Source organism: Scylla paramamosain, chromosome 11 (assembly GCF_035594125.1).
Source record: "Scylla paramamosain isolate STU-SP2022 chromosome 11, ASM3559412v1, whole genome shotgun sequence".
Lineage (NCBI taxonomy): Eukaryota > Metazoa > Arthropoda > Malacostraca > Decapoda > Portunidae > Scylla > Scylla paramamosain.
Genome location: NC_087161.1, coordinates 11222657 through 11236730, shown reverse-complemented (window position 1 = coordinate 11236730; position 14074 = coordinate 11222657). Strand labels below are relative to the sequence as shown.

The 14074-nt window shown below is 38.4% G+C and overlaps 1 protein-coding gene across 1 annotated transcript in view; it reads left to right on the top strand.

The window, feature by feature from the left end:
• The window catches only part of LOC135104948 (bromodomain-containing protein 7-like), a 192221-nt gene extending 178715 nt beyond the window's left edge, over positions 1 to 13506 (top strand). Inside the window, 2 exon segments of the mRNA XM_064012763.1 lie at positions 11753 to 11889; positions 12611 to 13506. Coding sequence (XP_063868833.1) covers positions 11753 to 11889; positions 12611 to 12877 — 404 coding nt within the window. The 3' untranslated portion in view covers positions 12878 to 13506.
• Positions 13507 to 14074: the final 568 nt, after the last annotated feature.

Sequence of the window (14074 nt, the reverse complement as noted above, 5' to 3'; positions counted from 1 at the left end):
GTGCTTTGGGTATTGTTCGTCTACAGAGCTTTTTTTCTGTGTGATTAGGCTCTTGTGCAGCTTTTGTGATGTAACTTGTCTTTAGTTTTTACTTTGTATGCAAACAAAGTTTGAAGGACCAGACCTCTTAGAGAAGCAAATTGCAGCTATTACATCTCAAGTGTCACAGAGAAAGTAATAAGACCACAATCAGCTTCTTCAGTTCCTTTCCACCACCGACTGTTCCACAGATTCAAAAAAATGAATGTTGGAGACAAAAAAGAAAAAAAAATGTATGGAATCCCTCATCTCAGAACAGTAGCCTGAGGGAAACAACTATCACTGACTCATACCATTGGGGTTGCCACTTTCCTCCCTGCCCATCACAAGGTTGCAAAAACTTGCTGCCTTATCAGAGAAATACTATGATGATCTTTACCAAACTCACAGCATTTCTTTCTGGAGTAGCGTTCACGCCAAGGTTTTCCACCAGTACTGTGCATATGTATTTTTTTTTCAATTTGCCTTGCATTATTGTCATTGAGGTAGAGGCTTGTGGTTCTTCAGGATGTGTTGCTGTGGTATGTGTGAACACAGAGGAAAGCTGTGACTCTTAGAAATAATGCATGGCTGTTGTGGGCAATGGTGTTGGTGTAACAAGAGTGGGAATGGCCATTTTGGTGGTAAGGGTCAGGGCAGTGGGAGACTGAAAGTTGCCACATCATGTCCCTCATACCTTCACAGATTTCTAGTCTTTATTCTCAACTTTTGAGGCATTTTGCATCTTGATTTCTTTGGCATAGTGATGAAGGTGGTTGAAAAAACTAATCTGGAGATTATAGATCATCTAAAGGGAAAAGAAGGCTGAGATGTGAGTAAAAACATTCATCATCTTTCTCGGTTCCTTGGTGACTGAGGCTGTGACAAATATCAGTGCATGGCTTAGCTAGATGTCATTTTGCCCTTATAAGCCAATGAATGTTACAAGATCTCTCTTTACACATTTTGTTCAAAGAAAACAAATACAAAACTTGTATCTATCTACATACAGGGCATGACTTGAGTGACAGTAGAGAACGATTGGGCGAGAAAATCAGCAATAATCCCTTCCTTTTTTTTTCTCTCCAGTATTTCTCACAAGCTTGATGAGTTCTATAATGCATCAGGATTTTTTTTACACACCCTCTTCTAAGTAATATTCACATATCAGTCTTACTAATTTACTAATTTTCACCCCTAGTGGCCATTTGCAGCTAGTCCTGAAAAAATGCCAGTGTGGCTTTTAAAGGTAAATGGTACAGTGACTCAGATCACTCTTGAGAATCTGTCCCAGATGAGTTCCAAGTTGATTTTGGGTCAAAAGACAGGATTTTAAGGAAGAGCATTAGCATTAATCCTTGACCGAGTCTGGTAAAAATAAATTTACTGAATCTTTGGGTCTTTACATAGATAAAGATGGTGTCTAACAAGATGTCAGGTATAAATTCAAATGTTTATCTGCCAGATTGTACTTTTCATTTTTTTACTTATTCCAGAATATCACCATTTAATTAAATTGTTGGTCATGAAAGCTCATAAAGTGAATTAGGTATACTGGGTTTATGATAATTACTGGAGATCATCCTCTCCCAAAGAAACTGTACAACTGACTATTAGCCTGTACCTCAGCAAGGGCCATACATTTGGATGTCATACAAGACTCAAATATCAAAACCATTACAGGGAGATCTTGATGAAACAAGCAGGTTAGATTCCATTTGAATTGCTGGTATAGTGAATTCTCGTATAACAAAACACATAACTAATGGGAAAAAGGGGTAAGTTTTTCAAGCTAAAACATACAATATCAAAGCTAAAATATAAGATACCAAATGCAACAAACATGTCCATATTACAGAATTGTTGATAAAGCAATCTGAAAGAGAAAACAGCATACAAAGAATATGATTTCATATTAATTAAACATATAAATCTTTACACCACATGCTCACGCAGACACACAACACCACACTAAAGACAACAAATGAAAGAACACATCAGCAGTAACACTGTAACACATCCAAGCACCAATCACATAAAGCACCGTACACTGTACTTGTACTGTATTATAAATATGCTCGTGAGCAAAATGTTGATAGAGTACAAGCAGAATAACAAGCAACAAGGCCATAAGAGTGGGAGACACTGAGTTCAGTTTATAAGAGGACTGGTTGGAGAATGCAAGGTAGGTAGGGGACAGGAGAGGGATGTGTGGTTCTCTTCCAATGCTCACAAACTTGTCTCTGCACATCTGAATCATCATACATCACCTTACAGCCCAGATGTGTTAGTAGGAGGGTGCAGGAAGTCATGCATTTTAAACTTTGTAATTTAACTCACCTTGGACCAAAGCTTGTATCACCGGATTTCTTTTGCACTCATATAAAGAAAATAGCCCCAAATTTACTCATCTCGTATCATTGATTTCTCATATATTGAATGCTCATATAATGTGACCTCCCTGTACATACTGTATTTGCTGGCACATCGTACAAATGCCTAGGCCTGTAAGCCTAGGCCTATAGCTGTGGAGTTGAAGCACTAGTACACTAAGCACAAATATTATTTCCAATAAAATTCTCTCTCTCTCTCTCTCTCTCTCTCTCTCTCTCTCTCTCTCTCTCTCTCTCTCTCTCTCTCTCTCTCTCTCTCTCTCTCTCTCTCTCTCTCTCTCTCTCTCTCTCTCTCTCTCTCTCTCTCTCTCTCTCTCTCTCTCTCTCTCTCTCTCTCTCTCTCTCTCTCTCTCTCTCTCTCTCTCTCTCTCTCTCTCTCTCTCTCTCTCTCTCTCTCTCTCTCTCTCTCAGTGGGAAGGCACCCACTGCTGGCCAAAATACACCACTTTTAATGAAATGACATTCTTATGATTCTCAGCAGTGTGAGGTGAAGTCAATTGACTAGCAAAAGTACAGGAGTGGAAATACTGCAGGAACCAATACTACCACCTAATGCTGAATACCTTACAAAATTAGTAGTAAATATTGAAATAATTGCTCACCTCTCTCTCTCTCTCTCTCTCTCTCTCTCTCTCTCTCTCTCTCTCTCTCTCTCTCTCTCTCTCTCTCTCTCTCTCTCTCTCTCTCTCTCTCTCTCTCTCTCTCTCTCTCTCTCTCTCTCTCTCTCTCTCTCTCTCTCTCTCTCTCTCTCTCTCTCTCTCTCTCTGTGTGTGTGTGTGTGTGTATGTGTGTGTGCGTGTGTGCGTGTGTGTTTTAACTTATCGGAGAGAGAGAGAAAGAGAGTTATGCAGAAAGTGTTGCATCATCAGCCATTGTCACTGTCAATCACTGGCTGTCACACCCACAATTCTCTCTCTCTCTCTCTCTCTCTCTCTCTCTCTCTCTCTCTCTCTCTCTCTCTCTCTCTCTCTCTCTCTCTCTCTCTCTCTCTCTCTCTCTCTCTCTCTCTCTCTCTCTCTCTCTCTCTCTCTCTCTCTCTCTCTCTCTCTCTCTCTCTCTCTCTCTCATATGTGTTCATTATATCAAGCATTTATTGTAAGAAAAACTGATTTATAAATAACAAATGTTGTATAAAACACAAAGTGAACCACTGAGACAAGGGATCCTGGGTGATTGTTGTGGCACTTGGTGTGCTAATGGTGTAACTGAAGCTTAATCGTATCTCAGATTTTGGCTCACTACTCAAAGCAAAAAATCATACAAATGACACCTCCTATCTCAAAAAACTCATAAGTTAGGGCACATGTAAGTGAAGGTACTGCTGTATGTATATATATATATATATATATATATATATATATATATATATATATATATATATATATATATATATATATATATATATATATATATATATATATATATATGCAGTGGAACCTTGGTTATCGAATGTCTCCCTTTTCAAACAAATTGGTTTTAGAACAAAATTTTGAACTTGTAATTGCTTTGTTGCAGTACCATAATTCAGTTCTAGAACAAAGTTACTTGATTTCAAATACTAAAAGACATCACAAAAGCTGCTGTTTATTACTAATTTATAGTTTCAATAAATATTTACTTCATTCTTATACATTTGGAGGAGAGACAGAGTTTAAGACAGTAATTCAATTCATTGAAATAAGATAAATGTGATCCCATTAAAAAGCCTTGATATAAACAAACAGTTTTTGGCATTCAGGAGTAATCCCAAGCCACTTGAGGCTCTCTCACAACACAACACTTATCACTACTGCACAATTGCATTTTCCAAGTAGCTTTTCCCAGCAGCAAGATATCTAAGTGTTGTAATCACTTTCATTTTGATGGTAAGTGGGTTGCTCCTCTCTTTGTCAGTCTGTAAGGCTTCCGTCACTAAATTGGTGACAAAGAGAATACCTACATGGTCAAAACAGTATATTCTGATGAGTTCTGTTTCACCAAGTTCATTCAATACATCCTTTCTGGATAAATCACTTGTGAGCTGGAGATGTTGTGAAGCAGCCATCATGAATGTGGAAGCATCTGTCATAAGCTGCTAAGACATGGTGGACTGGTGTCTAGAAACAGATTAATCCATTTTTACATTGATTCTCATGGGGAAAATAGTTTCAGTTTTCAGACATTTCAGATTTCAAATGACATTCTTGAACGAATAAGTTCAAGAACCGAGGTTCCACTGTGTGTGTGTGTGTGTGTGTGTGTGTGTATATATATATATATATATATATATATATATATATATATATATATATATATATATATATATATATATATATATATATATATATATATATATATATATATCAAGCTACGAACGAGATATGTTCCAGGAGGATGCTCGCAAGTCGTTTTGCTCATAACATCATCGTAATTTCTTGGCACAAAAAAAAATATCATGTTCCATAAACAATGTAATGCTTATTTACTTGATACCATGAGAGAGAGAGAGAGAGAGAGAGAGAGAGAGAGTACCTTGTTTTGTGGATGATGAATAGTGAATAGTGACAGGCTTGAGGCTTCTGCCAAACACAGGACTCATATATACCAGGCATACAACCCAGGTTAAAGTGAGACGCCTCTCTCTCTCTCTCTCTCTCTCTCTCTCTCTCTCTCTCTCTCTCTCTCTCTCTCTCTCTCTCTCTCTCTCTCTCTCTCTCTCTCTCTCTCTCTCTCTCTCTCTCTCTCTCTCATGCACATTTGTTTGTTTTTTATCTCATGCACATTTGTTTTCTATTCTCTCATGCACATTTGTTCTCTCTCTCTCTCTCTCTCTCTCTCTCTCTCTCTCTCTCTCTCTCTCTCTCTCTCTCTCTCTCTCTCTCTCTCTCTCTCTCTCTCTCTCTCTCTCTCTCTCTCTCTCTCTCTCTCTCTCTCTCTCTCTCTCTCTCTTTTTATTTATACAAATTTACATCATATGTGCTTACAGAGTTGCTGTACATATACTTTACATATTCAATACAACAAATTAGGCTTAAGAAGTCACTGTTAATGCCTTCTACCTGAAAGCCTCTCTCCGTCTTGTCTGTAACAACCTCACATTCACTGCAATCTTGAACTGCTGCCTGGTCCAACCCTCAGCACTTGGCTGCACGGTAACGAACGCATTCCACCAGCTGATGTATGTGTTCAGAAATTGTCTTTGCTGGTCCCACGTTGTGCACCTGGGCTGGAGCAGCTCCCCAGGGGTGCATGTGATAGCTCTGGTGGTGACTTTGGTTTGTCGGGCAGGCTGCCAGAGATCCTGTAGGTGCAGCACCCGCTGCTGTTGCACCTTGAACACGACAGTGAGGCCTGCCATGCCCCGCTGATGCTCGAGGGTGTGCAGTGCAGGCTGAAGGCCAGGCTTACTGTTCCTGATGAGCCTCGCCGCTCAGTCCAACACTTGGACCAGGAGAACGAGGTGCCTGTTGGCCGCGTCACCCCAAGCCAGGCACGCATACTCCAAGGAGGAGTGGACACCCCCTCTTTCTCTCTCTCTCTCTCTCTCTCTCTCTCTCTCTCTCTCTCTCTCTCTCTCTCTCTCTCTCTCTCTCTCTCTCTCTCTCTCTCTCTCTCTCTCTCTCTCTCTCTCTCTCTCTCTCTCTCTCTCTCTCTCTCTCTCTCTCTCTCTCTCTCTCTCTCTCTCTCTCTCTCTCTCTCTCTCTCTCTCTCTCTCATATGCACATTTTTTTTCCTTCCCCGTTCTCTCTTCCTCAGGTTATACATGCCTTTATTCATATAATTTATTAAGATGGCTTGCTGAAAGCTTAAGACAGGTATGTTTGCCTATTCATGGACTTCATGTAAGTGAGCAGACTTTCTTTACCATGCAGCACAATCCTCCCATCTCAATGCCTCCCAGAGGCCAAGTGGCAAAGGTCCATACACCATGGAATCTCAAGCCAGACTCAATTAAATTGAAATTTTAAGCTAGCACCTCAAAATAAACTGCTACAGGGTCTGCTGCTGCATTGCAGGAGTAGTGGCAAAGCGGCATACTAAGTAAATGTGCATAGCGCCAAATTTGAACTTTTGGTGAGGAAAGGGAACAGGATCAAGAGCACAATTTCATTTTGCCCGTAGAGTACTCATATCTCTCAACATTCGTAAATTGATACCTCATAACTTGGACACTCTGTGTATATAGTCACACCTCATGATTTGAACATCCTTCAGTTCAAACAACTCCCAATTCTAACACAAACATTCATTCAAGCAATGCTATTCAGTTAGTCTCCCTTCCTTTCCCCTCCTTCCTTCCCTGCCCCTTTCCCCCATCACTCCCCATATCCTTCTTCCCTCTATCTTTCCCACCCACCCTCCCTCCTTCCACCCCCCTCTCTCTCTCTCTCTCTCTCTCTCTCTCTCTCTCTCTCTCTCTCTCTCTCTCTCTCTCTCTCTCTCTCTCTCTCTCTCTCTCTCTCTCTCTCTCTCTCTCTCTCTCTCTCTCTCTCTCTCTCTCTCTCTCTCTCTCTCTCTCTCTCTCTCTCTCTCTCTCTCTCTCTCTCTCTCTCTCTCTCTCTCTCTCTCTCTCTCTCTCAACTTCCACTTCCTTGCCCTATGTACTACTCTGCCTCTCCATATGTCCCTTCCTCCCATTGTTCCTTTCCTTTCCCTTCCTCTCATATGGCCTGAAACCTCCATACCTAGCACCTCCCCTCCCCCATATCTGTCAGAGATAAGGGACAAGGGAGTGACACTCCCTCTCTCTCCCCTCCCCCCATTCATTCTGTCATTTTTGCTTCATCCTTTCTCACTCTTGTATAAATCTATTTTCATTCTCTACCAGTCTCATTCTATTTAGCAATTCTCAAGATTGTTCTTACTTTCACAGCCCAAAAGAACTAATTAAGTTTGAATCATAAAGTACCATTGTGTATATACACACACACACACACACACACACACACATATATATATATATATATATATATATATATATATATATATATATATATATATATATATATATATATATATATATATATATATATATATATATATATATATATTTTTTTTTTTTTTTTTTTTTTTTTTTTTTTTTTTTCTCTTCATGGGGCAGCTGGAAGAGACAGATAGAAAAAGTTTTTGACTTTGGTGAGGGACTCAAGAAATTAGTAACAACATGTGGAAGCATATTCACCAAAAAAATGCCAAACCTTTTGCCACACACCAAGACACCCAATAAGGATAGAATCTAGAGCCCACCAAGCTCTACTATGAGGGAGGGGCTTGTACCTCAAACATTCAAAAATTGAGTGTAGTACCAACTTCACTAATGCCTCTCCAGTGTTAATAGGAATGTTAAATCATCCATCAGTATAACAGACCCTGCACAAAGCTGGTAATGCTTCTGGATGCTTATTACTCTGTGAGCTCCATGACAGGATGGCTTTACAGAACAGATTATGGGCACTGTGGAAAGTTATCTAATGAAGATCCATCATGAAAGAAAATTAGGTTGTGAAGAAATTAAAACTGTCTTTACTGAAATTGAAAAGAGAATTGACAACCATCCTTTGACTTAGCTAGATGACTCCTCTCTAAATACAGAAACACTTACCTAATATTTCATGGAGAAAAGATTAATCTAATCTCTTTATTGATATCAGGGATGAAATACAAGATCCCAGGTGTGGATGATCCTGCTCATCATGTAAGGCAGGCTTCTGCATTTTAAATAAAATATTAGGAAATTGGGAGAAACATTGAAGTAATGATTATATGTTAAATTTAATGAAGGGATGCTAATCTCAGAGATAAAATATTTACTAAAAAAGTATTTGCATTTAAGAGTTGAAATTTTCAGGATATATTTAAAAAGTTATTTTATTTATTGTGTATACTTATAAATGCATATATATATATATATATATATATATATATATATATATATATATATATATATAATATTATATATATATATATATATATATATTATATATATTATATATATAAATATATTATATATATATATATATATATATATATATATATTTCACACACACACACACACACAGTGGAACCTCGGTTTTCAAACTTAATTTGTTCCTGAATGACATTCAAAATCCAAAAAGTTAAAAAAAAATTTAACTATTTTCCCTATAGGAATCAATGTTAAATCGATTAATTCGTTCTCAGACACCAGTCCACCATGTCTTAGCGGATAATGACTGACACTCCCATCGCTCCTATTGCTAAGATGGTCACTCCACAACATCTCCAGCTTGGGAATTTTTTTATCCAGATAGGATGTATTGAATGAACTTAGTGACACAGAACTCATCAAAAGATGTTTAGACCGTACAAGCATTCTCTTTGTCACCGATCAAGTGAGGAAAGCTTTACAGAGTGACACAGAGAGGAGTAACCCACGCACTGCCAAAATGAAGGTGATCATAACACTTAGACATCTTGCTGCTGGAAAAAGCTACTGGGAAAATGCAGTTGTGCAGTAGTGATGGCATTGTGGGTCATAGAGAGAGCCACAGGAGGCTTGGGATTACTCCTGAGCGCTGAATCTTGTTTGTTTGCATCAAAGAATTTCTTCCATGGGATCACATTTAACTTATTTCAAAGACTGAATTACTGTCTTACCCTCTGTATCTCTTCTCCAAATATATAAAAATGAAGGAAATATTTATAGAAACTATAAATTAGTAATAAATGGCAGCCTTTGCTATGTCTTGTAGTATTTGAAATAAAGTAACTTTGTTCGAAAACCAAAGTACGGTACAGCAACTGAAGCAATTATGAGTTTAAACTTTTGTTCAAAAACCAAGTTGTTTTGAAAGGGAGACATTCAGTAACTGAGGTTCCACTGTAGATATGAATATTTATATTTCATGATTTGAGTGAGTTGTTTAAACCATGGGAGAGTCTGTATCACTTTTTTTTTTTTATATACAATTCCACTGATTTTTACACATGTTGCAGTAGATTATCACAAAGAAGGGCAACAAAAGGTGAGCAATTATTTCAATATTTAACTACTAATTTTGTAAGGTATTCAGCATTAGGTGGTAGTATTGGTTCCTGCAGTATTTCCACTCCTGTACTTTTGCTAGTCAATTGACTTCACCTCACACTGCTGAGAATCATCAGAATGTCATTTCATTAAAAGTGGTGTATTTTGGCCAGCAGTGGGTGCCTTCCCTTTCCTCCATGATTTTTCCTCACTAAATCTGAGATCCATGGAAGTGGTACCACCAGCAGCAATCTTATACAGGTATATGCTGAGTTCCACACAAAATTCTCTGGCTGCAGTGTAATCATCACTTGTCTGAAGAGAGGCTGTCAGTATATGGTGGTGTACATCATAAACATTTGGCTAGCTACCAGATGATAATATGTATCTCTCTCTCTCTCTCTCTCTCTCTCTCTCTCTCTCTCTCTCTCTCTCTCTCTCTCTCTCTCTCTCTCTCTCTCTCTCTCTCTCTCTCTCTCTCTCTCTCTCTCTCTCTCTCTCTCTCTCTCTCTCTCTCTCTCTCTCTCTCTCTCTCTCTCTCTCTCTCTCTCTCTCTCGTTACACATCCCTTATTTGGCATTGGAAGTTGTGGCCTGTGTCTTATTCTCCTTCATCCTTTCCATTTCTCTCTTGTGCTGAAGATGTTGCACTTGGTCCTCCCTTTAGGCATAATGCAATGCCTTGTTAGTCATAAATAGAGGAAAAGAGCAATAGCATGAGCATAAATGCTAACCTAGTGATATTCCACTTACTTAACCCCACACGGTTAAAAAACTTATCAGGTTATCGTTAATATTCCATCAATAGTATTCCAATCTCTATAATAGCAGTTTCTCCTCACCACAACAATCAGTTCATCATAGATCTTCATTAATATAGGTATCTGAGCAATGCTTAGTAATTATGTAAAGCAGGACCACATCACCCAATCAGATTTGGCCTTCATGATCTCAACTTTTTTGGTCCTGTTTTGTTAGTGCCCATTAGCTCTGTAGGTTAAACTCTGAAGATACATGTTGTTACAGTAAGCCTCAGAATTTAATTTACACCTCTAGTGAACATCATCTTTTTCTAGATGTTATTTCCACAATGAGGTTGAATAAATGTGTAACAAAAAAAGGAAAGGTAGATTTAGAAGAATTATATCAAACAAGAAACTTAACATCAAGATGATATAACAAGAAACTCAGCAATACAAGAGGAGATAAGGATGTGCAGAAATACAGCAATAGATCACTGGAATGCATTACTAGAAAAAGTAGTATGTTAACACAGTATATATAAATTTAAGAAAAATAGATTATAGAATAATTTTGTTTAAAAAATCAGGACATAATAAGCTCAACTCAGACTTGTATAAATATAAATAGTAAATACATAAAAAAGGCTGAAATTTACTTCAGTCCTGTAGGCCTATAGGGATCAGTTCCTCAGACATATCCATTTCCCTCTATATCAGAGCCTGACAGCAGAACTGGTTAGCTCCTGCCATATACTAGGCCCATCCTTGAACACATATGGATGAACTTTTTGCTGAGAACCTTGAGATTGAGTCACATTTGTGTATTCACAATTGCCCTCTTTTCAGCTTTATCATGTACAACCATTTTTCATTCATCTACAGACATTCCTCTTGTATCTGATGCTCTCTTCACGCTGTACATCCATCCTATTTGTGGTCTTTCTCTTTTTTACCTTTCACCTCTTTGCCTCCAATCTAGTTATCCTTTCACAAATCACTTTTTTTCCATCCTCTCTGTAACAATCCTTATTCTGTTTGGTCAACCAACTCTCTTTCAACACCAGTTCTCCAGACTTCCTCATTTCTCTCTTTCCATACTAGTTACATGATGCATGGAATGGAGAGGTGTCTGAGGAACATGTCTCCAATGCATTCAGTTTTCTCTTCTCACCTGCTCCCAAATTTAAAGTTTCAGCACTATGTAATACTGCTCAGTATTGATACACCCTAATGTAGCTTCCTTTCACTTATTCCAAGCAACCTACTATTAAACATTCTTTTCACCTTTCTTGCTTGATTTATTCTAAACCTCACTTTTATATCTTTTTTTTTTTTTTTTTCCCTCCACAGCAACATGCAATCCTTGATAGTTTAAACAGCCTATCCCCATCAAGACATTATTTAAAACCCATTCCTCATGTACCCCTCCTCATACATTTCATTACTTTATCTTATCATCATCCAATCTCAATTTTTTTTTTTTTTTTTCACTAACCCTTCCAAGATACAACAGTAAAATTTCATGACTGGAGGTACTGCAAGATCAGATATTCCCTCCCCCTTTTCATGTCTTAATTTTTCTCCTTTTTGTTGACCTTTTCTTCTATTTTACAGTGGAGAAGGTAACAGAGGGGCTGACTCAGGTTGCAAAGCAGGCCTCTCCTGGCTCTCTGGCCCCAGTCCCTATTGTACGGCGGGCTATGGGAATCACCGTCCTGCCAGTCACCTCTGAGCCAACTGACAGTATTGAGGTATGAGGTGTGAGCTGGCAGCTATGGTGATGGTGGTGGTGGTGGTGTGAGAGAAGCTTCTGTGATGGCAGCAGAGGCAAGCCATGGTGTTTTCAGAAAATCTATATTCCTAGTGAAATTAAAATTTTGATGGCACATTGTTAGATTTCACTTTGATTGTATTCAACCATGAGAGCAGCTACTGGTATGGTACTCTTGTGGCAGAGATGGTGATAATGGTGGCACGTAACTAATACCATGGTGTAATATACATATAGATAAATTGGGATCACACTTGTGCTTTGGTGGAACAGGGATGAAGAGAATTACCAAAACAAAAGTATTCATGAAACTGAAACAGTGCTGATGTTGAAGATAAGTTAATGTTGCTGATAGTGGTGTAAAGTAGCTGCAGTGATAGTAGTGGTGACTGCAGCAGAAGAACCAGTGTGGTGATGGTGGTAATGGTAGTTACAGGCTATATAAAGCGGCAGAGTTGTTCTCTGAATAAATAAATTGTAGTAGTGGAGGTGGTGCTGGAAGCATACTACATTTTTGGACTGACAAGCTTAAAGTGGATTGCAAGAATGCCATCAACAGAGGCTCTCTTTCAAAATTTTTATTTATCTATTTAAGTTTTACGTTTATGCTTTGAACTTTTCCGTATTGATTTCACTCCTGCTCCCTCCCTGATCATCCGCTGCCCCGCCCCAGTGAGAAAAGACTTTACTGTAACACCCAGGTTGACATTGAGGCCAGTTGGGGACAGGACAAGACAACCTCCATCACCACCACTACCACAGGACTACCTGCAGCACCACAACAGCAGCAGCAGCAGCATCTCACAAATACATCACAGCAGCAGGAGCAGAAAACAGCTACTATCATCACAGCAGCACATGATCTAGAAAGTCAGCTGAGTCAAATTTTGCACCAGTCTGAGGCTGCTCCCCCACCCCCTTCTATGGCCATGAGTGATTCCTCCCTCAGAGAAGTCCTGAACAGTTGACAAACAGAGCCATAGGCTCATTCAGCGACTTGCCTCACCCTTGAGTATCTTCATGTGCAAGTGTGCCTGTTTGTTTTCTTTACGTGCCACCTTGCTCACCTATTTAATCACCTGGCCCTTTTACTCTAGGCATAACAGGAGAGATAGGTTTCACGATTTTAGGCATTTATTTCTATAAGGCTCCTTTTTAAAGGAACAGTAATAGTTTTGTCACTGCTTGTCTGTGTCCATTTGTCTGTATGTTTGTCTGTGCTTGATGATTCAGGTCCTCTCTTCATTAACTGAAGCTCATTTTATTGGAAAGGAAAAACACGGTATAATATATGAGGTATTGATATCACAGTCGTAACCTGACCAAGATTTTTCTCCATTTTCTACTATAATGCTTAGCAGGTTATTGTGTTATCTCATTATTATTATTATTATTATTATTATTATTATTATTATTATTATATTATTATATTATTATTATTATTATTATTGTGATTGTTATTATTATTATTATTACAGTAAAAGTCCTGCCTTTTGCCATTATGGGACAAAACAGGTGCCGAAATATTGCACGTGCCAAAAAATCTGATGTGAATTTCATCAGCTATATTAACAATGAATAAATGAGAACAAGCTATTATTTATTTACTTATTTGCAGAAAACACAACCAACATCTCCAAAGCATATTTATCTAGAAATCACAAAACTTTTCAAGGCATATTTCTAGACAACAAACCAGTTTTCCTCAGCAAACTTGATAATTAAACAGAGTTTTTGTAGCATCCTCTCATGAAATTTTCTCTGGCTTTTCTTCTTCCTCACTTCTCTCCTCTTTCATCTTCGGAGCAGCAGGATTTTTACACTTAAAATGATCTGCTGGTCAGTCTGCTCCTCGGTCATTGGTGGATTTTCTTTCATAAAGACAGAGTGGAAGACAAACATGGCAATGTAAACACAACACTTGTCTTTCTTTTTTTACTCTGCACCTGTTAAGCTTTGGATTCCTAATATTCCTTTTCTCTCCTCCTCACTCTAGTACTTTATTTATATATTCAAAGTTTATATCAAAAAAGGTTCTCATACACAATAGCCTTCCAAATTTTGCGCTAAGTCCAAAATTTTTACAATCCTGAGTTTCATGCACCCAAGTTCCACATTGCTTTGACAAGTATCAATCACATTTGCCTACCATTGGTGTCATGCAT